Here is a 27,316-nt window from a genome sequence, read left to right as displayed (position 1 = left end):
GTGGAAAGCAATGATTGCTGCTTTCCTGCCAGAGCCAAACAAGCTCACTGCCGTTTTCCTTGGATGCAGAAAAGGACCGCTTCCTCCTTCCCCTAAAAAGGGCTGCCTCTGCCCATAACTGCCGCCTTGCATTTGCAGCAGCAGATGGGTGAGTGAGAGAGCAGTGCCGTAGCGTGGGGGGTGCAGGGGGGCCCGGCCGCACCGGGCGCAACATCTGGGGGTTAGGGTTAGGGGGCGCAAATCCATGGGTTAGGGGGCGCAAATTACTTGCCTTGCCCCGGGTGCTGACAACCCACGCTACGCCACTGTGAGAGAGTGAGAGTTCTCAACAAGGAGGGAATGATCTCCCCCTTTAAACTTGCCTCCTGGCAACAGCAGATCATCCAGGGCTCCAGCAGTCCCCCTCCCTCTCCAAACACCTGCCTATCTCCCTTAAGCCATCTGGGAGACCTCCTCCCTTCCCTGCCCCCAAATTTGGGGGTGTAGCTTTAGGGGTATGAAATCCAGCTGTCCGACAGCCAGGGAACCTCTGTGCTGCCTCCACAACCCAGCAGGGAGTTTGGAGAACTATCAGTTCACTTATGCAAAGCAGACAGCCACATCAGTGAAGGAGAAAGCTGAAGGATGGGAGGGTGACAGTGTGGCCAACCCTGAAAAAGAGGAAATGCGGAAATGCGTCACTCAAAAAAAAAGCCAAGACGGGGAAAGGGCACCAATTTGCATACAATTTGCATGTGCTTGCTAATCTAAATGTGAAATGTGCTAATCTAGATGTAAATTACATTTAAACAGAAAGACACTAGGGACTGCCACAGTGGGGAACAAGACCCCCTTTTTCTGCTCTCCCTGTATAGTCTTATTTCTCCTTAAGTAGAGGACACCCTCACCTAGATGGTTTCCCTGTGAGATCCCTTCTAACAGAGGACTGGATCTGAGCACTGCAGTCCTCTTCCCTCCTGTGATTCCTAGCAACTGATATCCAGAGGCACATAGCCGTTGTTAGAGTTGCCATATGCCCTCTTTTTCTAGGACACGTCCTCTTTTTCATGATGAAAGTCATCTTAGAGATCCATAGTTAAAAGTAGATGTTGGCAAATGTGTCCTCTTCTTTTTTAGCTCTTCAAAATATGGCAACCCTACCATTGATAGCCTTCTTCATGAATGTGGCTATCTGTGTGATAGCCTTCTTCATGAATGTGTCTTCATGAATGTATCTGAAGAAGTGTGCATGCACACGAAAGCTCATACCAAGAACTGACTTAGTTGGTCTTTAAGGTGCTACTGGAAGGAATTTTTTTGTTTTGACTATGGCAGACCAACACGGCTACCTATCTGTAACTGTGTCTAGTTCGGGCCAGTCACTGCATCTTCTTGTTATGAATTTTGGAACTTAGCTATGTGCTGCACAAAGAAGTTCCTTCTTCTGTCTGTTCTGAGTTGCCCAATACTCAATGGATGACTCCTTCATTTATTGATTTCCTGCCTGTTACCATAAGGTGCCAGGTTAGATTACAGCATTGAAAGCAATTTAAAACCACTTCCAATTAAGGTGGGTCCTAAAAACATACATCCACATCTCCTAGTCTTTTGAGACATGGAGAAAACTTTTCTCTTTTGTGGTTTTAGCTCAACTCGTGCATAATTTCCCCCACTTCCTTCGCTTTCCTCTTAGCAATCATTAATCTAAATTAAAAGCCCCAAACACTGAAGTCTTTCCTTTCCTTTCATTCTAACCCCTTGATCATTTTAAACATGATTTTAATTTATCAAAAATGAGCTTAGATTGCTTAAAAATGTTTTCTATTGCTTTAAATATATATTTATTTTTAATTGTTTTGTTTTATCACTTTGGGGTTTGCCTCCCTGGGATTCCTTTGGAGAAAGTGCAGAATAGAGATTTAATTGATAATAATAATAAGAAAAGTTTCGGTTGCCTATTTCCGAACCAGTTCTACAACATCCTTTCGATGTGTAAAGCGGCCAGAACTGCACACAGCATTACAAGCATGGTTACACCGTGGCATTATGTTTTCAGAGGTTTTATTTTTGGTGCACGCTTTTTCTTCAGAGAAGGGGTTCCTGCATTGCAGGGGGTTGAACTAAATGACTCTGGGGAGCCCCTCCTAGCTCTTCGATTCTGCGTGCTTTGCAAAGTTCATAGATGTGTAGCTTTCAAAGGGTAGCTGGGTGTGTTTGGTTTGCTCAGCAAATTGCCCTTCTTGAAAAGATAGCTCATGAACTTAAAAGTATCCAAAGGGCAGAGCTCGAATGACCATGTATAAAAAAATAAATGGCATGGTTTTATTTCTTATACAAATATTAAGGCACCTGGTCACTCAGTGCCTCCAGTATATGCAAATGTCTGGCTCATTTAAGCCTACCTAGAACCTTTATTCTCCACTCATGGGTAGGCAAACTAAGGCCCGGGGGCTGGATCCAGCCCAATCGCCTACTAAGTCCGGCCCGTGGATGGTTCTGGAATTGGCATGTTTTTACATGAGTAGAATGTGTCCCATTATTTAAAATGCATCTCTGGGTTATTTGTGGGGCCTGCCTGGTGTTTTTACATGAGTAGAATATGTGCTTTTATTTAAAATGCATCTCTGGGTTATTTGTGGGGCATAGGAATTCATTCATTCACCCCCCCCCAATATAGTCCGGCCCCCCACAAGGTCTGAGGGACAGTGGACCGGCCCCCTGCTGAAAAAGTTTGCTGACCCCTGCTTTTATTATTTTGTAAAGGGAAACTGTATGAGTTAATACTTTATTATCCTTTTGGAACCGCACTGTATCTTTGCACATTTGTCCTTCCAGGTTGTGGCGTTTTATGGTTTACATTTTGGGGTCTTTGTTTTCCTTTGCCGTGCTTGCACTTTTGCTGTTGTTAGCAGATAAGAAAACAACAATAATAGTAAAATAAAAAGCTTGCTCAGCTCAAGGGGATTGGTACTATCGTTGCTGGGGGTCGCCTTCTCTGCTCTGTCCCCCCTTAAACTACCTGCCAGCCTTGTCTACCTTCCATTAGGCTTTCATAACCACGGTCTGTTTTCAATGCTGCAGCGACCTGAAACTCGACAACGTGATGCTGGATTCTGAGGGGCATATCAAGATTGCTGATTTTGGCATGTGCAAAGAGAATATCTGGGATGGCGTCACCACCAAGACCTTCTGTGGCACTCCAGACTACATTGCGCCTGAGGTGAGTAACAGAGAGAGAGAGAGAGAGAGAGAGACCCAGGTCCCCTTGCTTTCATCCATTGAACTTGTTTAAAATTTTAAGGCTGCACACACACAGCGGACACACACTCTACAGAAAGCCAATCCTCTGCCTTTCAAAACTTAGGAAATATTCCCTGAGAAAAATACACTTAGCACACAGAACAATCCCAAAAGCCATCTTGGAGAAACCTTTCCCAATAGTTCTTTTCACTTACGCTTCAAATCTGACCGAAAGAGCACATTTTGTATATGAATAGGGGAGGTCTGTGACAATGGTTTCAGAACTTGGGGTATTTACAGTTTCAAAAAGAATGATCCAGACTGGCCAAGGTGGGGTGATTGCATGGGCATAGCCCAGGGGGCAGGGGGGGCAGCTGCCCCCCACTCCAGATCAAGTAAAATAATAGAAATACTTAACTGATCAATCATGTCGGTTCTGCCCCCCCCCCAACAAAAGTCCTGCCCCTCCCCACAAGAATCCTGGCTATGCCCATGGGCAAACCTTATCAGGTATCTTGACAAACAGGAGACAGGTCACACTCTCAAATTTCTGTTGTAGACTGCCTCTTTCTGTGATGTGCGTGTGATGCTTTTGGGTGGTCTTTGGCTAAGGGGTTGGGCAATTTCTAAAGTCTTTAAAAGGTGCTACACACTATTTTTCGGGGTCCTCTTTGCTAAGGATACAGGGTACTCTGTTGCAACATGAAAATAAAGATCTTCCTTGCTTTCCTTCTACTGGTTCCTGCCTCCGTCCATTCTTCTCTGACCGATCATGGACTTAGGGGACTCAGAGTCCCTTGGAGAGTTGGGCTGCAGTAGCCAACCCCCAATTTTTCTACTACAATCTCAGTGGGTCTACTCTGGAGTATGACATGTGTTGGATATCACCCTTAGTATTAATAATATGATTCCGTAACTTTCAGTTTTTTTATATATATAGTTTAGGCAAATGCTGTTTGTTTTAAAGGCTTGGGCTTGAAGAAATCTTAACCAATGCATCAGTTAAATTTCCATAAGTGCTCTGAAGGAAAGGAGCAGGCTTGCTTTATTTTTAGCACCTTAACAAGCCGTTACCAAGGGAATAAAGACAATTGATCCTCTGCAACAATTTAGTGGATGCTTAAATTGTTAGAAGTTACAGCCCATGGTCTCCTTATCAAAGCATGTGTGCTTGATGAACAACAAAGTTCATTTTTAAATGAGTTAGAAGCGTCAATATTTTGGCTGCAGAATCACAAGTTGCTCTTTGTAACTGAGGCTGTGGCTCAGGGGCAGAGCACATGCTTTGCATGCAGAAGGTCACAGGTTCAATCCCAGGTGTCTCCAGGTAGTGCTGGGAAAAGACTCCCACCAGAAACCCTAGAGAGCCACTGCCAGTCAGTGTAGACAGCCCTGATCTGGATGGACTGTTGGCCTGGCTCTGGCCTGCAGTATATTGTCTACACAGGCTGGCAGCTCTCTGGCAGTTCGGGCAGGGAATCTTTCCCAGCCCCACCTGAAGATGCTAGAGATTTGTCAAGGGGCTGACAGGACGATCAGGTCATTCACAGGTCAAAAAGGGAGACGCGAGGCTAACATGCAGTTCAGTTTCTTTATTAAGGAAAGGGGGGAAATACAAGAAGTCTCATAAGGGTAAACCACCACCCCCATGAAGAAGTTGCTCGAATTGGTGTGAAGCCTCTCCTTCTGTCTCTACCCCTCTGAGTCAGGGCTCCTCTCTTGTAATCTTCTGCTGCAGCAAACCCCAGGAGCCTCTCTCTGTTCCTGTCTGGCCCGTTGCTGAGCAACATGTAACATCCTTTGCGTTCTGGGAGTCAATGGGGCCAGAGAGCCTTCAGCTGAGAGGCTGTTCTATTGGTGCTATGGGAAAGATGCAGGGTCTAGCTCCCCTCTGCCATCTCTGTTGGAGCCTGCATCCAAACTGGAAACATCATCACCCTGCTCTGTGTTGAGTCACCTGCCTGCTTCTGTCTCCCCGTGATCCCTCATGCTTCCTGCTTCTATTACCTCCCAGCTTGTCCCCTCCTCTGAGGTGTGGCCGCTATCCCACCACCAGGATCTGGGATCTAAGTCTTCTTCTCCTGTGCCCTCTCTGGGGGGCTCTTGGCAGGCAGCTCCCAACACTCTTCCTCATCTAGCCAGTCCCTGGCAAGATTGAACCTGGGACCTTCTACAGGCAGAGGAGGTGTCCCATCCCCTGAGCTATGGAAGAGAGCTGTGATTCCTGCACTGCAGGCGTTTGGACCAGATGACCCTTTGGGTTGCTTCCAATTCTACAGTTCTGTGATGGGAAGACAAAGGAAGCTGCCTGGTGCTGCTCTGTACCGGATCTCTCCTACTCGTCATTGGGTCTCTTTTTTAGGAAGCTGCCTCATACCCAGTCAGACCATGAGTCCAGCTTGCTCAATATTGTCTACACGGACTGGAAGCAGCTCTTCATGGTTTCAGACCAGGGACTTCCCCTGCCGTACCTGGAGGTGTTTGAACCTGGGACCTCCTACATGAGAGCCCAAAGTCCACCACTGATGAATTTATGGAACAAAAGTGGCAGGGCTCAAAATGATTTGGGAGCCATGGCTCTAAAGATATGGAGTGCTGCGGCATGTTATATTGATATCCGTGGCTGGTAGCATATCAGGACATCGCTCCTCTCTTCCTGTCTCTTCAAGGAGTGCCTGTGAATGCTAAACCACTTTGTGTGTTCATCCTTCCCAGGGAGACATTTAATTACTAGGCTAATGTGCGTTATTTTCCTCTTGTTCTGCCAAGATTAATATGGGAGCCTGGCCAGCATGTGGCTGGATCTCTGCACATGATTAATGTGCTTTCAGAGTAGAACAAACCATCATTCTCTCCCCCCCCCCCCCGCCCTTGGTCGGCAACTGGGCATCATCTCCAAAGTGCTTGTTTTCTTGGCTTTTAATTCATTGTTTTTACTTTGGAACGAACAGAGAACAAAGCCACAGACTGCAGTGTTTGTGAAAGTAGATGCGAAATTGGTATATAAGCCACCTGGAGCAATGTGCAAAAGGGACCTAGGAATATTTAAAGGAACTAACTAAATTGCAAACTTTGGCCTAGCTTCTGGAATAATGCCATACTTACGCTCTCTCCAGTCCAGTGCTGTGAGGCTCAAGCAGAACGCCCTTGATGGGCGCGGACTCAGATCTCCCAAACCTTTGCAGACAAACATCAGGTTCAAAAGGACACTTTGTTGTGATTCCTGCCTTGCAGGGGGTTGGGCTAGAGCAGCCTTTCTCAACCTGTGGGTCCCCAGATGTTGTTGAACTACAACTCCCATCACCCCTAGCTAGCAAGGCCAGAGCTCAGGGATGATGGGAGTTGTAGTCCAACAACATCTGGGGACCCACAGGTTGAGAACCGCTGGGCTAGAGGATCCTCTTTGTTCCTTCCAACTATACAATTCTGCGACTCATTGATCTCATGTTAGTCCTATTCAGAGGAGGCCCACTGAAATCAATGCAGAGGAGTAACTTGGAGCCATCCATTTCAAGGGGTCTGCTCTTGAGGAGAACATGGTTGCTGATAACCCTGGGGATCTGAAAGGTTGTCAAATGAGGGGATCTCTGCCAACATTGGACCAACACTATAAATGTGTTTGGGACGAGAGGGTTTGTGGTGATGGGCAAGTAGGCAACTACTCCAAACCCTGCCATAGATTGGAGGTGTGGGGACTAGAGACAGAGGCAATTATAACTCCCCATCAAAGGTTTTCAAAACTGCACATCCTTCAGTTCTCTTCATTCATTTCAGTGGAGAATAATTGTTCTGATACACACAAAAGAGTGGCCCATTGTTCCTCCAACATCACAGATGTGCTCCCGAGATGAAGGCGGCCAGGAATAACACTTTGCAGCAAATGAACAGGTTTTGCACTTCCGAGCATGAGTGCATCTCATGCTTCCCCTTCCCTTGATCTCAATGATTCTGGGGATTTCTCCTTGGTGCCAAAATGACTATATTGAGTGCTAATGACAGCCAGGAGTGCAGCAAGTTCCATAAACTTTTATCTGGGCTGTTTGGAGGGATTAAAGCTTCACACCCCACTGGTGTACAAACAGTCCTCCATTTCCTACAAGTGCTTCTAATGCATTTTTCTCTGGGGTGGGGAGATCTGCACCTGGTTTCCCCCCAAGGCTAGAAAAGAGGCAGGAACTCTTCCAAGCGAGGAAATGCAGAGGTGATGATGCTTCACACCTCTCCCCCTCCATCCTTGCTTGACCTCTCCATGTGGCCTGGACAATGGAGTTCCCTCAGTTCAATCTAAGCTGGGTGGATTCTATGAAGGTCCAACTTAGTACAGCTGCTTCATTAAAACAGCTGGAACAGGAGGCATGAATGTATGGGGACCACACTGCTGTTCTGCCGGTCATGGGCATAGCCCGGGGGGCAGGGGGGCAACTGCCCCCCAAATCAATAAAATACATAGCAAACTGAGGTTCTGCCCCACCCTAAAAAAGGCTGCCCCTCCTAAGAAAAGGCACGCACCCCCCAACAAAAATCCTGGCTACGCCCATGCTGCTACTCCAACAGAAAAACTTCTTGGATTTGCAGCTGGCCAGTCCAGAGGTTGTATGGTGCCCTCTGAGATCAGAGTCCAATGTCAAACAGCTCTGCTGCCTTCTGAGTAGAGAAGCTGGAGAATCCCAATGGGAACAGGAGCAGAGATTGCTGATGTTCGCTTATTCATCCCATGTCCAGAATGGAAATCAATCTGGCGAATACAGTCAGTATTTGCTGCTGTTGTTTACAGTCCGTGAATGACACATAATTGGTTATTCCCCAACCTATTTACATTGTGTTTCCTTTGCACTGAAATGAATGATGTTGGGGGATGCAATTAATTACAGAATTACGTAGAATTGCCCCATTGGTTGGTTGGCATCCGTCTGTCTTGGGAGACAATGGAGGAGTGCACCTTTGGGGGTGAGGTCAAGCTGTTGGAAGGTTGCAGAGCCTGCAGTGTCCATAGAGACCGATGCGGGAGAGACATGTTTTGTTGTAGCTGGGGCATGTGAAGATGCCCAGTTTTGTGGCTGCAGATGCACCATGGCTTCCTTCTCTCTGCGCTCCTCCCAACAGCCATTTCTCCTCTGGTCACTGCTTTGGATACACAACTTGTCTCTCCAGGGACTGTGGTTGTCTGCAAGGGATCCTCACAAGGCAGGGTTGATGTGGCCAGCCTTCATGTCATATTTGCAGACATCCTTGTGGTGCAGAGTTGGTCTGCCAATGGGCCTGGTGCTTAAAGCCAGTTCCCCATAAAGTATATCCTTGGGGATCTTCCATTCTGTAGACATGACCAAGATGTTCCTGAGACAGGAGTGCGAACATGCTGGGAATGTGGTCTTGGGAGAGCACATCTTTGTTTGGACTTCTGTGCTGCTATGTGTTACTGAAAATCCTCCTGATGCAGTGCATGTGGAAGGCATTGAGGTGTCCCTCCTGACAGTTGTAAGCTGCCCACGACTCATTTCCATTAAGCAGTGTGATCAGCACACAGGCCTGGTGAGCCATTGCCATAGTTGCCTTGCCAATACTTGTCCAGCTCAGCATCGATGGAGGGAATGCTGAAGGGAGATGAATAAGGTCATTTTCATCAGAAGCCGGACTGCAGCAGAACAGAAACAAAGCAGCATGCAACGAACAGAGGATGGAACGGAAACCAGTGCCTTCTCCCAGCCTTACTTCTGAGCTTCATTGAGGCCTCCCCATGCCAACACCTGCAGGGTTCAAATCCCCACTCAGCCGTGACCTTGGGACAGTCAGTATCTCTCAGCCTGACCTACCTCGCAGGGTTATTGTGAGGGGAGACAGAGGACCATGTACACCACCTTGAGCTCCTTGAAGGAGATGGGAAATGTGATAAATAAATAATGGAAAATAAAGGTTTGAGATGTCCAAAGCAGTTGACCCGAGTCTCTGCTACAAATCGCCCAAGGAACTGCAGGGCAGAAAAAGAGAGTTATGTAAGTGGAGGAGAAATCGCAAATAAGCAGCAAGAAATCAGACAAAGTTTTGCCAGGAAAACATATTAAGGGCCAACACAGAATGCCCCAAAGCACGCAAAAGGAGGAGGAAGAGCCTGCATTTTGAAGGACTCTGCCTTCCTCCCCATTTGTTTGCCTCGTTTAAGCGTATGGGGTTTGACAAGCCTGAGGCACTGCCATCTGTTACTTAATGCAAAACCGTTTCGTCGTTTATTCATCCTAATTACAGATTTCTATTCCAAAAAGATTCATATATTCAAACATAAATGCAAATCGCACAGTAATTGCTGAAAAATATACACAGCCTCGATCGTCTTCATCACCAAGAGAAGCTTCTCCCAGACCATTCATCGCGGCCCAAAAGCTCTGATCTGGGCACAAGAGTTTGACAGCTGCATGGAGTACTCTAGTTCTCTCTCGAAAAGAGGCAATATTTCTCCCAATGGGAACTTCCTTGCACAATGGCAAGGAAGTGGGGAGCCTCTGTGGGCACTTGAAGTGACCTCACCAAACTCAACCATTTGTCCACTCTGGGCAAATGAGTTAAAACAGTGGATTTTCACATTCTCCTACCTTCACCCTTTCAAAATCATATTGTGATCCATTAACATTTCCTACATGAACACCCATATTGCAATTTATGTGACAGGCAGCACCAGGCCACAGATACATTGCAACAGAAAAGAGAGAGATGAAATTAAACAGAAAACAGAATCGCCTGCCATATTTCATGATCCCAGATGACCTGCTTATTGGGCATTTGTTCTGATTTGCTAGCAGGGAGGTTAGACGATTTTGCATCAAAGCCAGTGTACTCATCCCACACTTTCCAGTGCATTTCACTGTCACTTTTCTCATTGGAAAAAGTCCACTCTTTGGGGAAAGTGGGGGTTTTGCACAAGTCCTCCCAATCACCAATACTTGCAGAACCTGGATTTGCTAATATGTGGTTGAATCACACCGAGAAGTAGAGGCAGTCTGGAAGCACACAGTTTTGTGGGTAGGTGGGCAAATGACAGGGCTGGTCATGAAGCAGGCTGAAGCAGTGAATTCAGGCAGTGGAAGCCCCCGAGGTGGTGCCCCCATGGGTGACCCACCCATCCCAGCTCCACCACCAGCAGAGAAGCAGCACCAGAATCAGCACCGATTTGTAGTCAGAGCTCGCCGAAATCTCACAATATCTTATGGAGCGTGATGGATCTCGTGAGATTTCATGGGATGTTGTCGGAAATTGGCACTGATGCTGATGGCAGAGGCAGCGCAGTGGGCTGTGTGACTGCAGTGGCAGTGGATGTGAATTGCCCATTGGTCTTTCACAAGAAAGGAGGCTGGAGATTCAGGAATGGCTCAGGTCTTTCTTGCTAAGTGTCTAATCCTATTGTTTGTTTGCAATCCCTGGGAAATCAGCAGGAAATCTGCTTGTTGTTGCTGCAACATGGATTTCCAGTTGGAATAATTTTTGCCTTGTGACAGACAGTGGGCCGAAAACCGTGTGTGTGTGTGTGTGTGTGTGTGTGTGTAATCCTGTAGCTCTGATGTTGTTATCAATGTCTTGCAGATAATCGCTTACCAGCCCTATGGGAAATCAGTGGACTGGTGGGCTTTTGGTGTCCTTCTCTATGAAATGCTGGCTGGGCAGGTAAGGAAATTGGACTAGGGTTTTTTTTGTGGGGCAGAGGTTGTGGGGTTTTCAGTGAGGTCCAGGGGATTGAGCACAACCCAGATTCTGGAATGGCCTGTTTGGTTGAGCTTGTGGAAGGGGTATGTGTATGAAGCAAAGACTAACAGCCTTCCAAGCTGCGGATTGAGAGCTGGTGGTCAGTGTCTTGTCCCAGCCAAACCCCCAGCCTGTCTCCAAGTCTGGATGGGACCGAAGCCATACACAGCATCATGATAAATGGGGGTTGTGTGCTGGTTGCCTGGCTTCTGGGTAGAATCCCAGAAGCATTGTTGGGTAAGCACTTAGAACTGTCATTAGGAGCTTTGCAAACTATGCAGCCACCTGTAGACTTGAATTCTGAAAGGAAAAAGGGGGAAAGAGATGAAGGATAAATTAAAAGGAAAGGTTAAGGAGGATCAGGGTGCATCAGTTCGAGAAAGTCTGGGCAAAAAAGAAGGGGGAAGCATGTACATGCCACCTGGTCTGCTTACTACATTCTGCTTTGCCCGTTATATCACCTGCCCTTCTTTCACCAATTTGGTGAGCTCCAGATGTTTTGAACTACAACTCCCATCACTGGCTGGGGCTGATGGGAGCTGCCATCCAAAACATTTGGAAGGCATCAGGTTGGCAAAGTCAGTTCTATGGCCTGCAGACAGCTCCCTATCTCCGTGATACAGAAATGGATTGCAGCGCACCAGAACTGAGTAGCCCTAAAACTTTTCCTCCTTCTGTTCCCCAATGCTGTAGGCACCGTTCGAAGGTGAAGATGAAGACGAACTCTTCCAGTCCATCATGGAGCACAATGTAGCCTATCCAAAATCTATGTCCAAGGAAGCAGTGGCCATCTGCAAAGGGGTAAGAGCTGCTCAGGGTGTGTTGGATGCACAAAGAAGTGGTTTACCTCTGAGTAATAATACCAGTTGCTGGGAAGCACAGAAGGGGAGAGTGCTGCTGTTGCACTTAAGTCATGTTTGAGGATTTCCTACTGAAGCGTCTGGTTGGTCACTGCGAGAACAGGATGCTGGGCTAGATGGGTCTGATCCTTTGGCCTGATCCAGAAGGGCTTTGCTTGTGTTCTTCATACAAGGTAGCAACTTGGCTTCGGATGTCTGCCATTATCTAATTCACAGGGTCAGGAAGATTCTGGGCTGTAGAGAGGTTATCCTAATTTGCCTGCAGTTTCCTTTTCAGGCTACTGAGATTGCTGCAGTGTGTATGTTCCTCTGAGAACAGAAACCACGGAAGGGAAAGCCAGCAATATTTCCAGTATTAGCTGTGACTCCTCCATTGCATATGGTTGGGCTAGATGACCCTTGGGGTCCTTTCCAACTCTATAGTTCTATGATTCTATTGTTGTTTCTGTAGTCCGCAGATGTTACATAAATGATTACATTATTTTCTGCATTATTTTTGACATTTGCCTTCCACTGAAATACACTGAAGCTAATACCCTAAGAAATTGCATTAGTTTCATCTGTAGTGGAGAGTGAGAGAGTTGCAGTAGGTTTGATTCAAAGCTGAACTGTAGCTGAACAGAAACAGCACTGACTGCAGTGAACCCAGGACAGGACTGCCTTCTCAACAAATTGCTGCCTTCTCAACATCCCTAACATCCCTTTCTGATTTGAGAACCAAGTTTATTTGTGTTGAGCTGAGCCCATTGACTTAAATCAGGGCTATGGGTCTTCTGCCCAAACTTCCTCCCTGTGCAAAGGATGGCTGTAGTTCTACAGCCCATCTAAGCCAGGCCAAATGGGGCACACGTTTGGCATAACTTATTCTCCTTCTGCTAGCAATCAGAGATACAAAGGGAAATCTGACCTTGCCTTTTCACTGCCGGAAAAGTGCTGAGCTCTCCTCTGGCTTTGGAGACTTCCGCACATAGTGTAAAGGCAATTTTTGCAAGCAGAATGTGATTCTCCCTCTTGAAAAAATTAATCTCGGGCTGCACAGGGCCCTGAATGTCAATTTAACCTCAGGATTGATCATTTGCATTGCATGCATCATCACAAAATGAATGTACCGTTTGGGATGTGTGGAGGAGAGGGCTCCAGGCTAACAACTGGGATTATTCTCTGGGGCCCATGGAGCATTGCTGGGGGCTGAGGCTTCCTTGTCAATTTGCTGCTTTCCATCTCTGATGTCCTCTTTGCTTGCCTTGCCATTTGGCCAAAGTGCTGCGTGTCAGATTGGAGGAAAAGTTGCTCAGCTGCTCCAGGTTTAATGGGCCACGGATGGTGGGAGGGGGAGGAAGGTACTTTTCCAGGTCACCTGGGAGTTGACTTTGCTCTGAAAGTGTGTCTCCATGTTCCTGTTACTTCAGCCTCCTTCTCCACCTCCGAGGCATTAATTCCTCTAACCCTCACACTTAAACATCAGCGGTGTTCTGACTCTTGTCTGATATGACTCTCTTTCTTAAAAGCCAAGGCAGAGAAGGTGCTGGATCTGCTCAAAGTGGTCTTCAACCTCCTTCCTGTCAGCACCAGCATATCCATAACCCAACAAGCTGGAAGGTGAGCAGAGGAGGGCGACCAAGAGGATCAAGGGTCTGGAAACCAAGCCTTATGAGGAATGGCAGAGGGAGCTGAGGGTGTTTAGCCTGGATAAAAGAAGGCACGGGTTCGAGCCCCACATTGGGCAAAAAGACTCCTGACTAGATGAACCTCGTGGTCCCTTCCAGCTCTGCAGTTCTAAGTCTGAGAGGTGATATGAGAGCCATCTTCAAATATCAGAAGGGCTGTCACGTGGAGGGTGGAGCAAGCTAAAACAGAAACAACAACAACAAAATGATACACAAGGGGAGAAGGACTGGGCGGGAAGGAAAAAATCCAAATCTAAACTCAGGCACTGATTTCTAAACAGTTGCTCCTGTCATGGCCAGCTGGAGCAAGAGTTCAGGGACAGGAGGTTCCTCATTTAGCAAAGGTGATGCAATGGGCTTTGCTCCCCATCTCTCTTGCACTGAGGCAGTCTGCCAGAATGGCTGCCCCCAAGTGACAGGTGACTTTGTATGCAGAGTAGCCAAGAAAGTCAGAGGGGGCAGCCTGAGATCATTTTGCCTGCACACCAGCTCCTCTCTTCCAGGCTACGGTTGCACAAGTCAACCCCCCAAATATTGATGCCGGCGCTGCTCCATGTCCATTAAAAGAGGTTAAGCTGCGATGCTTTAGTGTGGGGAGTGGGGTAGAATGACCTTTTCCCCCTCGCGGCAGCTGTTAGCGTTGAAGTCAGCTATACCCAAGAGTCATTACTTTGCCCATTGTGTCTGGGAAGAGGAGGGAGGCAGGATTGGAGATTGGCATAGCGATAAAACTTCCTGTCAGTTTTATTTCCTTTCCCATCAGTCCGGGACTGAAGGCTACCAGTTGGTAAGAGACAGGACTGATTAAAACATCTGCTGGGGTTTTCCTCTCTTTCTTTCAGTAATGGCCAATTGATAAGCCAACCAAGCAACTGCCGGGTGGGGAATGCAGGGAGATGACCAAAGGCTGTCTTCCCGGAGAATCCGTTCCACTGTGGAACAGTTCTCAACCATCAGAATCCCCCCCAAATGTTTAGTCAGAATCCCCTTTCTTGTTATTTGAATCCACTGGTTTGGGTCCTTTCCCCTAGATCAGCAGAAAACAAGCTTGCTCTACCTTCCCTGTGACAGCTTTTCAGATACAGTGGTACCTCGGGTTAAGTACTTAATTCGTTCCGGAGGTCCGTTCTTAACCTGAAACTGTTCTTAACCTGAAGCACCACTTTAGCTAATGGGGCCTTCCACTGCCGCCGCACCGCTGCAGCACGATTTCTGTTCTCATCCTGAAGCAAAGTTCTTAACCCAAGGTAATATTTCTGGGTTAGCGGAGTCTGTAACCTGAAGCGTATGTAACCTGAGGTACCACTGTATTTGAAAGTGGCTATCCTGCCACCTCTCAGTCTTCTCTTCTCCAAGTTAAACATCCCAAACAGCATCAACTGTTCCTCATCAGGCTTGGTTTTCAGACCCTTCGTCATCTTGGTCTCCCTCCTCTGCACACCTTCCAGCTTGTCAATATCCTAAAACTGCAATGCCCGGAACTGGGCACCGTCCTCTTGTGGAGTCCACCCAAGGCAGACTAGAGCAGGACTATTACACCCCTTGATCTAGACAGTCGACTTCTGTTGATGCAGCCTAGAGTCGCGTACACAACGTACTTTAGAATCACGCAGGTAGAAATTTATATGTGCACGCACACAAACATGCAGAGATGGTGACATTTTCTTGCTCCTGAAAGCTTTTGCTGTGATGTTATGAACAGTGTCAGCCACAGTGTGTGTATCCAGGATGGGGAAATGGCAGAGATCTTTCTGCTAATGAACTTCCCAACTGCCTCATTGGCATTTGTCAGGCTTTGAAAGGGAATTGGCCCGTGAAAAGGGAGGGGGAGATGAAAACTGCATCTTCGGACAGGGCTTTGCATATGAACACAGAACGGCCTGTTTATTCTGCAGCCCCTTGTTCCAGGAACAATTGGAGAGGGATTTGCTTCTCTCTACCCAATTTGCGTAGTGAATGCCAAAGTCAGGTGTCATTTAGGGCAGGTTTAGACAGCAAAGGACAAACTGCCTGTGTTGGCTCTTGAGATCTGTGTTTGTCTTAAAAGGACCCAGGCAAGGAAGCTGGTGTTTGGGTTCCATGGAGAGCCAATGTGCCTGTGTGTGGTCAGGAGGGGTTTCATAGAATCAGAGTTGTCGAGTTGGAAAGGGAACCAAAGGGTCATCTAGTCCAACCCCCTGCAATGCAGGAACCACAGGTGCCACATGAGCAAGGAGTCTCAGGCCGGTGTGTGCAGAGAGCAGTGGCACAGCCAGCCCCCAGCTTCCTGCCCTGCCAGGACTCCTAGCAGGAGATGAAGACTGTGGGCAGTTCAGGCCAAGGTGCAAAGACTTCTACCAGAATGCCACTGGCCCTGGGTTCAAGGCAGCCCTGGAGAGCAAATCTAATCCTCCTTCATTGCTGGTTGTGCTGAGATATCAGAAACTGTGGCTGCAGGGACATAGGGAAGAAATCCTCCTGCATTGCAAAGGGTTGGACGGGATGGCCCTTGAGATATCTTCCAACTCTACAATTATTATTTTTTAAAAAAGTTAAACTTCTCTCTCCTGTTTTTATTTATTTATCTATTGGTTTTTCACATATTACATTACAATACAAATGTACCAAAGCCAACACCATTTCCTCACCATCCCCCCAACATTTACATTTATATTTCCTCAATCCATCATATTATTCTTTTCTCCTTCCTCCCACTTCCCTCTACAATTTCCCTCTACAATTTTTTGAGTCAAAGAAAGTGGTATCAAAGGTGGTGCTTACCTTGAAATCCCTGGATGCCTTTGCATCCTATGTGTTAGGTGCAGCAAGGGTCTGTCTGTCTGTCTGTCTGTCGGTCTCATTTATCTCCCACCCTTTTTCTCCCAGGAGCTCAAAGTGGCATGTACCTGGTTCCCCACTCCTCATTTAATCCCTGTGAGGTTGAAGAGGCTGATGAGGCTGAGAGGCAGCTACTGGCCCAAGGTCACCCAGTGAGCTTCATGGCCAAGTCGGGGAATTTGAACCCTGGTCTCCCCCAGGTCCTTGTCCAACACTCTAACCACTACACCACACTGGCTCTGGAAGCCCAGCAAGTCTTGTATCATGATCTGCATTTGACAGTCCCTTTTTACAAAAATGAATTGTGACCCAAAGCAATATACAAAAACATACAAACATGAAAACCAAGTAATGAAAAACCCAAAGAAAATGAAAAACCTACAAACACATCCAGATACCATTTTGTGTGTGTTGTGTGTGTGCATGTAAGTGCATGAGTGTAGTCCAACTCTTTGCAATGCAGGAATCACAAGTAAAATTTACCCAAACTCAGAAATGATGGGTGTGGCTTCTGGGGTGCTCCAAGGCAAGATATCCAGCTCCATGGAAGGCTCTTGAATGCCAGCAGCATTGGGAAGCATCTGAACTGGGTCCTCCATGACTCCTCCCTCTAGGCATTACCTGCCTGGTGTTGGAAGCCATGTGGAAGGAGCTCCCACGTCCTTTCAGTTATATTGGGAATGTGCCCAGAAAGGCGAGCCCACATTATTTATGATCACGCGGAGGATGTTGCTTGCTGGAAGAGTCCTTTGTGAAGATCTCCAAAGCCTGCTTTCAGCAGAGCTGGTGGCGTCGCATAAATAGAAACACTTTCTTTCATCTTGATGTGAGGATTTTAGAATGAGCTTTGAACAATGTGCTGTTTCCAGGTGCACAGATTGCTGGCACATAGCATGCCCCTCTCCACACAGGAGGCACGAAATTGCTGGCTTCCTCAATGTGTTCTGCAATATATACAATGCCCAGGAAAAGGGAATGATGTCCGGTTATCAGGCAGGCTGTGGGATGGAGATCTCAGCGGGCAAGGAGAGGCTGAAGGCTGCCTCTGACCTTTGGGTGGCACCAACCTTTGAACCAATGTGCAGCCTGCCTTTCTAGAACTACGTCAAAACTAGCTGGAAACGGCTTCCTAATTCTGGCAAGGCCACTGTGGACCATCTGCGATATTCTAAAGCTGCTGATCACAGCCCCACCCCACGATGTTTTAATTTCAGCTTCTCAGAAATGTCGGCAAATACATTTGGATGAGAACACAAACACTCTTTTCTTCATTCCCTCTTGGAGCAGCGTGACTTTCCCCAGCTTCTTGTTTCTACTCGTCTCCTGTGATGGATTGCACAGCCCTACTTAGGTAGGGGAGACAGGAGGTGCAAAAGTTCTGACCTTCCTTTGGGGCAGGAAGAGGGAAGAAGAGGAAGGGAGAGTTGCTTGCAGTGACATGTGAAAAGGATCGAGGGGTCTTAGCGGACCACAAGTATGAGTCAATAGTGTGGTGCAGCAGCGGGGGTGGGGATGGAGTTCATACAATTCTAAAGGTAAAGGTAAAGGGACCCCCTTGACCATTAGGTCCAGTCGTGGACGACTCTGGGGTTGCAGTGCTCATGTCGCTTTATTGGCCGAGGGAGCTGGCATACAGCTTCCGGGTCATGTGGCCAGCATGACTAAGCCACTTCTGGCAAACCAGAGCAGTGCACAGAAATGCCGTTTACCTTCCCGTCGGAGTGGTACCTATTTATCTACCTGCATTTTGGCATGCTTTTGAATTGCTAGGTTGGCAGGAGCAGGGACTGAGCAAAGGGAGCTCACCCCGTCGCGGGGATTCAAACCGCCGCCCTTCTGATCAGCAAGTCCTAGGCTCTGTGGTTTAACCCACAGCCCCACCCGCATCCCTCATACAATTCTAGGTTGCATCAAAAAGAAGTCTAGTGTCTGTATCAAGAGAAGTAATAGTGCCACTCTATTCTGCCTTGGTAAGACCCCACCTGGAGGACTGTGTCCACTTCTGGGCACCACCATTTGAGAAGGATGTTGACAAGTTGGGAGCTGTGCTGAGGAGGGACCAAGATTATCTGGAAACTAAGCCTTTGAGGAACAGCTGAGGGAGCTGCGTATGTTTAGCCTGGAAAAGAGGAGACTGAGAGTTGATATGATAGCCATCTTCAAATATCTGAAAGGCTGTCACATAAAAAGTGATGGAAGCTCGTTTTCTGCTGCTCCAGAGGGGAGGACCAGTCCAGAAACAATGGATTCAAATGACAAGAAAGGAGATTTCGATTAAACATGGGAAGAAATTTCTGACAGCTAAGAGTGGAATGGGGACTCCCAGCAGGATCACCCATGTGAAGGAAAGGGGGCTAGCACCTCAGGGAGAGAGGTTCCTGTACAGCTTCTCGTGGCTGTGCTAGGTTTCTACTTGAAATTATATTTTTATAAAGTATAGGGGAGCATCAAAACAGTGATCCCACAATCTCTCCTCAGATACCCCAGTCCATTCTACTGTCTCAAGAGTCTGCCAGTTTGCTTGAGGGCCTCTTCCCACCTGGTTGCCACTGTGAGAACAAGATGGCTGGCCTAAGATGGGGCCCCTTTGGCCTGATCCAGCAGGGGAAACCTTATATTCTTACTGCCTCATTCTGCGACAGGTGTCAAAATCAGCACAAGGCTGCACTCCTACGTTAGCCTAGGAATAATAATAATAATAATAATAATAATAATAATAATAATAATTTATTATTTATACCCCGCCCATCTGGCTGGGCCTCCCCAGCCACTCTGGGCGGCTTCCATAGAATCCAAAAATACAGTAAAATATCACACGTTAAAAACTTCCCTGAACAGGGTTGCCTTAAGATGTCTTCTGAATGTCAGGTAGTTGTTTATCACTTTGACATCTGCTGGAAGGGCGTTCCACAGGGCGGGCGCCACTACCGAGAAGGCCCTCTGCCTGGTTCCCTGTAGCTTTGCTTCTCGCAATGAGGGAACCGCCAGAAGGCCCTTGGCGCTGGACCTCAGCGTCCGGGCAGAATGATGGGGGTGGAGACGCTCCTTCAGGTATACTGGACCGAGGCCATTTAGGGCTTTAAAGGTCAGCACCAACCCTTTGAATTGTGCTCGGAAACGTACTGGGAGCCAATGTAGGTCTTTCAAGACCGGTGTTATATGGTCTCGGCGGCCGCCCCCAGTCACCAGTCTAGCTGCCGCATTCTGGATTAGTTGTAGTTTCCGAGTCACCTTCAAAGGTAGCCCCACGTAGAGTGCATTGCAGTAGTCCAAGCGGGAGATAACCAGAGCATGCACCACTCTGGCGAGACAGTCCGCAGGCAGATAGGGTCTCAGCCTACGTACCAGATGGAGCTGGTAAACAGCTGCCCTGGACACAGATTTGACCTGTGCATCCATGGACAGCTGTGAGTCCAAAATGACTCCCAGGCTGCGCACCTGGTCCTTCAGGGGCACAGTTACCCCATTCAGGACCAGGGAATCCTCCACACCTGCCCGCCTCCTGTCCCCCAAAAACAGTACTTCTGTCTTGTCAGGATTCAACCTCAATCTGTTAGCCACCATCCATCCTCCAACCGCCTCCAGACACTCACACAGGACCTTCACCGCCTTCACTGGTTCTGATTTAAAAGAGAGGTAGAGCTGGGTATCATCCACATACTGATGAACACCCAGCCCAAACCTCCTGATGATCTCTCCCAGCGGCTGCATGTAAATGTTGAAAAGCATGGGGGAGAGGACAGAACCCTGAGGCACCCCACAAGTGAGAGCCCAGGGGTTTGAACACTCATCCCCCACCACCACTTTCTGAACACCCAGGAGGAAGGAGCGGAACCACTGTATGACAGTGCCCCCAGCTCCCAGCCCCTCAAGATGGTCCAGAAGGATGTTATGGTTGATGGTATGAAACGCCGCTGAGAGATCCAGCAGAACTAGGAAACAGCTCTCACCTTTGTCCCTAGCCCGCCGGAGATCATCAACCAGTGCGACCAAGGCAGTTTCAGTCCCATGATGAGGCCTGAATCCCGACTGGAAGGGATCCAAATGGTCCGCTTCTTCCAGGCGTGCCTGGAGTTGTTCGGCAACCACTCGCTCAATCACCTTGCCCAAGAATGGAAGATTTGAGACTGGGCGATAGTTGGCCATCGTGGCCGCATCTAAAGATGTTTTTTTAAGAAGCGGTTTAATAACAACCTCTTTCAGCGGGTCTGGGAAGGCTCCCTCACAGAGGGAAGCATTCACCACCCCATGAAGCCCATCGCCCAGTCCTTCCCGGCTAGCTTTTATAAGCCAGGATGGGTAAGGATCCAGGAGACAGGTGGTTGGTTTCACTCGTCCAAGCAGCCTGTCCACATCCTCAGAGGTAACAGATTGGAATTGATCCCACTCAACTCGACTAGACAGAACGCTAGCACTCTCCCGCCCCGGCCCTGCTCCCACGGTGGAGTCTACTTCTTCCCGAATCTGAGCGATTTTATCTGCAAAAAACTTTGCAAAATCATTGCAGGAGAACACGTGGCCCGTACTGGGCCCCGATGTTGCAGGTGGTTCCGCTAAATTGTGAACCACCTGAAAAAGTCTCCTGCTGCTGTTTTCTACAGATGCAATAGAGGCGGTGAAGAAATTCTTCTTCACCGTCGCTATCGCCACTTGGTAGGCTCGACGTTGAGCTCTAACCTGTGTCCGGTCAGATTCGGAATTAGTTATCCGCCACCAGCGCTCTAGCCGTCTCAACGATTGTTTCATTGCCCTCAGATCCATGGAAAACCACGGGGCTGTCCGGGCTCCATGCAATCGGAGAGGGTGCTTCGGAGCCAAACAGTCAATAGCCCTGGTTAACTCCACATTCCAGCGGGCCACTAGGGAATCAGCTGAAAGGCCATCAACATGGGATAAAGCATCCCCTACCACTCTCTGGAAACCATTTGGATCCATTAAGTGGTGGGGGCGGACCATCCGAATCGGTCCCACCTCCCTGCAGAGGGGATGGGTCGCAGAGAAGTCCAGTTGCACCAGGAAGTGATCTGACCATGGCACTTCTTTCGTTTCACTTTTACTTAGTGTCAGATCACCAACATCCATAGAGGTAAACACCAGGTCCAAGGCATGTCCGCAGCTATGGGTTGGGCCAGACTTATTCAGGGACAGCCCCATGGAGGCCATGCTTTCCACGAAGTCCTGAGCGGCCCCTTGTAAGGTCGTGTCGGCATGGATGTTAAAATCCCCTAGGACGACCAAGCTAGGTGTCTCCAGGAGAACATCCACCACGACCTGAAGCAGCTCGGGCAGGGAATCCTTGGTGCAGCGGGGAGGTCGGTACACCAAAAGGAATCCTGTACTGTCCCTATTGCCCAACTTCCAGAACATGCACTCGGAAAACTGGGTCTTCCCAATAGGACGCCTGGTGCAAACTAATGACTTCCTAAAAATCACTGCAACCCCCCCTCCCCGCCCACATGACCTGGGTTGCTGTGCTTAAGAGAAACCTGGTAGACAAGCAGCGGCAAGGACAGGCCCATCTGCTTCATCCAACCAAGTCTCTGTTACACATGCCAGGTCAAGTCCTCCATCCATGATCAAGTCATGGATGGCAGTGGTCTTATGAATCATTGACCTGGCATTGCACAGCAGCACCTTCAGGTCATGTGGGTATCCCTTGCTGATTCTAGTATCCATCTGGTCAGGACCAGACCCGGAGGCAGGAATAGTCCTCAGACAATGACTAAACCTGCCCCCTCTGTAATGACATGGTCTAGTCTGAATAACTGAATTAGCAGCAGATACTTTCCAATAAACAGCTCCCGGGCCTGGCTGTGAATTGTGCAAGTTAATTTGGTTTGTATCTACTTGTCAGTTGTGTGCAATGTATCCTACTACTCATAGACACAAATTCAGAGCTATACACAGTTCAGAGTGGTGTGGTGCTGGCCTCGTATTGCCACTACATTTGGCTGGCTGCTGTCTTAATGAAGACTGATGCCATGCTTTTGTGCTTTGCTGTTTTGATCTGTAGCAGTGTTCTAATGTAACATGAAACGTCATAAGAAACTGACTTATGCTGCCTCAGTCCATTGGTCCACCCAACTGACGTTTGTCTACCCTGATGGGCAGTGTCTCTCCAGAGTTCAGGCAAGGAGTAAGGACATAAGAAGAGCCTGCTGGATCAGGCCAAGGGCCCATAAAGTGAGAAAGCCACAAGGACTGTTACCTTCAACTATGGAGGGAGATTGTAGCCATCGTGGCTAGTAGCCATTGACAGCCCCCTCCTCAATGAATTTGCCTAATCCTCTTTTAAAGCCCTCCAAGTTGGTGTCTTTCACTGCCTCCTGTGGGAGAGAGTTCCGTAGGTTAACTGTGCACTGCATGAAGAGTCTCTCACATAACATCCCTGAGCTACGGTTGAGAATGAGGAATGTCTTATGGGAGCATTTGCAGCCTATAAATAATTGCTTTTAAATAAAATAATGGAATACACACACACTGACCACTCTCGCTCGCTCTCTGCCCACATATTTGCAAGCTTTTTTTCCTGAGCCATAAGAGCTCTAACAAAAGACTCTAAGGATGCTGAATTCTGTGTCAAGCACCACTCAGTCAGGGATGCCCTGGAGACTTGCAGCTCCAGCTGTCAGGTGAAGCAGGGCTGGTTTCCTGACGCTGTGCAAAGTGGTGAAGAAGCATGGATGGGTTCTATCTTGCAGGGGGCAAATGATGCCTCTGAGCTAGAGTCTGAATTAAAGCACTGTGAATAAATTGTTAGCTGTAGGGGACGAAGCAGAGCAGCCTAGAGGCACTCTAGGGCATCCTCCTCAACCAAGAGGGAGCTGGCATCCAGAACCTTCAAAATGCAGTGTCTGTTCTATGCATTGCAAGCGCACGGGCTCCAAATGCATCATCCTCTATGGTTCTGCCCATTCCCTCTTGCTGCCCTGGGATCTGAAGCCCAAACACATGCAGGAGGCCACCTGACTCCAAACCCCTCCTCAGGTCCCCATGTTTGGCATGAGGCTGCCGGTTCATGCCCTCAGCCCTCATCTTCAGCGGAAGAATGGGCCACAGCAACAGTTTTGCATATGGAAGATCCCTGTTTCAATCCCTGGCATGCCCCCTGCCTGAAACCCTGGAGGGCTGCTGCCAGCCAGTGCTGACAATACTGAGTTAGGTGTGCCAGTGCTACGAATCTATACACAATGAGGATATTTTATTCTACGAAGCAGCACAAACTCAAGACCCCAGTGCATATAAAATGGTGCTTTGCTGTCCTTGCAAACATACTTTAGTATATATATAATAGTAATGGTAAGGCAGCTAGAATTTGCCAGGAAAATATAATTTCTGTCCCTATTGAAACACAGCATAAAATAGTCCTGAGCAATTGAGTGCTGTTACTCAGCTGCTTCAATGCATCATCTGCCCTTGTTGAAATGTAGATTGCAGTTCAGCCTTCCAGGTGTTATTTCCATATGAGAAGAGACTGCTAGATCAGGCCAATGGCCCATTTGGTCCAACATCCTGTTCTCACAGTGGCCAACCAAATGCCCCAATTAGCAGAGACATCACCTTGCCAACAAAGGTCCATATAGTTAAAGCTATGGTTTTCCCAGTAGTGATGTATGGAAGTGAGAGCTGGACCATAAAGAAGTCTGATCGCCAAAGAATTGATGCTTTTGAATTATGGTGCTGGAGGAGATTCTTGAGAGTCCCATGGACTGCAAGAAGATCGAACCTATCCATTCTTAAGAAAATCAGCCCTGAGTGCTCACTGGAAGGACAGATAGTGAAGCTGAGACTCCAATACTTTGGCCACCTCATGAGAAGAGAAGACTCCCTGGAAAAGACCCTGATGTTGGGAAAGATGGAGGGCACAAGGAGAAGGGGATGACAGAGGACAAGATGGTTGGACAGTATTCTCGAAGCTACCAACATGAGTTTGACCAAACCGCAGGAGGCAGTGAAATACTGGAGTGCCTGGCGTGCTCTGGTCCATGGAGTCACGAAAGGTCAGACACAACTAAACGACTAAACAACAATAACAACAACAGAAAACCACAAGTGGGACCCAAGCAGAAGAGCACTTTCCCCTCCCTGCTATGGTTTCCAGCAACTGGTATTCAGAAGCATTGCTGCCTCCAATGATAGAGGCAGAAGCATAGCCATTGTGAATAAGTACTTTTCTAAGTACATGAATAAGTACTTTTCTTTTCTCGGTCCTGAATCTTCCAGCATTCATCTTCATTGGACGTCCACCTGTTCTAGTGTCAGTGTTTTCAACTACAACTCCCATCAGGCCACACCAGCAATTTTGAAGCTGTTGGGAGCCCAGCTGTGTTGGCTGAGGCTGATGGGAGTTGTAGTCCAAAACATCTGGAGGGCAGCAGATTGGGAGCGCAAGGGAGGCAGCTGTAGTCTCTTGCCGTAGAAAATTTCCAGTGTTACTTGTCAAGGGCTATTTATTACTGACAGCGCTTTGGGCAGAGGTGAGATTTGCACTGGAGACCTCCTCGCTTGTGTCTCTGTCGTTTTAGCCACTTCACTGCACTTAAGTTCCTATAAGTGTCACTGGACCCAGAAAGAGGCTTGCTTTACCCACTCAGCCTTTAAACCAGAACTCTCTTTCATATCCCCTTGGTTTATCTAGCCTTTTGCATCCCTTGCTATCTGTCTCTTATCTTGGGGCCAGAGCCGTGTACCACCATCACCAGGATATTAATGTTTCTTCCGAGTCTCTGGGTTCACTTTTTATTTTTCCTGCCCCGCTCGCTGGAGAGTTGGGGGCGGGGGGGGGGAGAGATGTAGCTTGGCTGCTTGGAAGGCACATCCCAGCGATAAAGAGCAATAATTCATGCCTCGTTCCTTTCTCGCGGAACGTGCCGTTTCATTAACTGAAGCCTTCGGAGCCGGACGCTGCCAATTCCCTCCCTGTTCTTGGTGTTAATGAAAAAGAGATTCTGAATGGAGATGGCTCCGTGCTAAACCGGGTGGCCAGTCTTTGCACTTAATTGCTTTTACAGCGTCAGGTTTGCAGAGATTGCCCTCAAAGTACAAAGCTGCCTTTCTTACCTCTTCGTGGTGCTGGGTAAAAGCAGCCCCACATCTTGCCTAACCTCTGATCCACTTTCAGCTGTAGAATGGGAGTCGTTTGCATCCATTTTTATCACTTGTGCCTTCTTTAAAAGCATTCATGAACCAGAACAGGATTGTTGTTGTTTTGTTTACTTACTTAGTTAGTTACTTACACACACACACACACACACACACACACACACACACACAAAACACAATGTATAATAGCAAATACCACAAAAAAACAAGAGTAGGAAAGGATGACTAGAATTCAACATAGAGGAACAAATTTCCATACTAAAATTGAACATAATAAATTAATATTACAAGGGTCCAAGTAACACAAATGGGTTTACATTATTCCAGTACATTGTGAAACTACTCCATTTCTTGATAAAAACATTCTGTTGTTGCCTGCCCTCTCTGTGTCTCACTTAACCATGCATCCTATGTCCCAAATTGTTGTTATCCATTCTCCCATTGTTTATGTTTCCATTTTTTCCCATTTCAGACAAATAATCATTCTGGCAGCAGCTAAGAGATGTTGCATTAATTCCCTGTCCTATATTAATTCAGTTTCTTTAACATAGACAAATAGGAAAACTAGAGACTCTGTGGGCAAAGCATAGCCAGTTGTTACTTCCATTGCCATTGCTATATCTCCCCAGAATTTTCTGCTTTTGGGACATGCCCAGAATATTTGCCATATCCCAGCATTTGCAGCTTTGCAGGCATCCCTGACTGTTCTATATATCCAGTTAAGACATTGCAGTGTCAGGTGAAGCGGAATGAATGTCGCCAACCTAACTCAAATGGTTAGCTATTTAACAAATAAATGTGTTTCCCCCCCACCTCTGTCTCTGTCTCTCCAAGCTCATGACCAAGCATCCAGCAAAGCGTTTGGGGTGTGGCCCTGAAGGAGAGCGCGATATCAGGGAGCACGCCTTTTTCCGCTACATCGATTGGGACAAACTTGAACGGAAAGAGATCCAGCCTCCTTTCAAGCCCAAAGCTGTAAGTTCCTCCCCTCCCGTCTCACTGCCACAATTCTCTTCTTCCAGCAGAGACACTCGCTTCGCATCTGCAGCGTACATTTCAAGCACTCTTGTGCCACTTTCGACGCTTCCCCCAAAGACACCTGGGAACTGCAGTTTGTCAAGGGCGCTAGGAATTGCACCTCTGCAAAGGATTTTCCTAACAACTCCTTGCACCCTTTAACAAGCTAGAGTTCTTGGGATTCTTTAGGGGAAGCCGTGGCTATTTAAAGGGGCAACAGGGTGCTTGGATGAGGCCAGTTATCACAGCCCCTTCTTGACCCGGACAATAACATGTCCCCTTTCTTATAGCCATGACTATGTCGGTGTCCTGCATTAAGGGCTGCTTTCTGTTGACTGATTCACACATGCAGGATGTGAGGTGGTCATCCTGTGGGTGCGCAGACTGCATGATGGGGGCTCACATGATGGGAATATCCTCCAACAGGGGTGCGAAGTAGAATAAAATATTGGAGGGGGGCAGGTAAGCCCAGCCCCACGTAATCAATCACAAGACACTGCACATGCACACCATTTGAATGGCAATGCACATCAACAGGGGGCCCTCAAATATTTTATGGGGGGGGGCGAAGGGACCTCGTCGCCTAGGAGTTGGCTCCTATGTCCTCCATACAAAAATAAAATAAAATAAATCCCCAGTACATATTGGGTAAAAAATGTCTACCCTAGTTTTCTCCTTGACATCCTAATGAAGGAGTCTTTTTGAGGGAGGCATTCAGTCAGAGATGCTGGCAGCATCCTATGAGCTTTGATTCATTCACTTCTCACCTGCAGCTGAGATGCAGGTTGGTGGCCTCAACCGCTGCTGTTTGCAAGAACCAGGAATGGATTGATTTATAGTTCTCTGCAACTCCACAAAATGGCTGTGAAGTGGGGAGCAGAGTTGCTGGCTCTCTTTCCCAAGGCA

At 47.8% G+C, this 27,316-nt stretch overlaps 1 protein-coding gene across 2 annotated transcripts in view; it reads left to right on the top strand.

The window, feature by feature from the left end:
- The window catches only part of PRKCB (protein kinase C beta), a 186,593-nt gene that overhangs the window by 134,924 nt on the left and 24,353 nt on the right, over window positions 1–27,316 (top strand). For both annotated transcript variants that reach the window (XM_081840640.1, XM_081840639.1), the window contains exons 13-16: window positions 3,061–3,199; window positions 10,789–10,869; window positions 11,641–11,748; window positions 26,228–26,368. In XM_081840640.1, coding sequence (XP_081696766.1) covers window positions 3,061–3,199; window positions 10,789–10,869; window positions 11,641–11,748; window positions 26,228–26,368 — 469 coding nt within the window. The remainder of the gene's footprint in view (window positions 1–3,060; window positions 3,200–10,788; window positions 10,870–11,640; window positions 11,749–26,227; window positions 26,369–27,316) is intronic.

The sequence above is a fragment of the Podarcis erhardii genome (assembly GCF_964252035.2).
Source record: "Podarcis erhardii genome assembly, chromosome: 14".
In the NCBI taxonomy this organism is placed as follows: domain Eukaryota; kingdom Metazoa; phylum Chordata; class Lepidosauria; order Squamata; family Lacertidae; genus Podarcis; species Podarcis erhardii.
The sequence above is the reverse complement of the archived record's forward strand: the minus strand, read 5'-3'. Positions and strand labels throughout refer to the sequence as shown.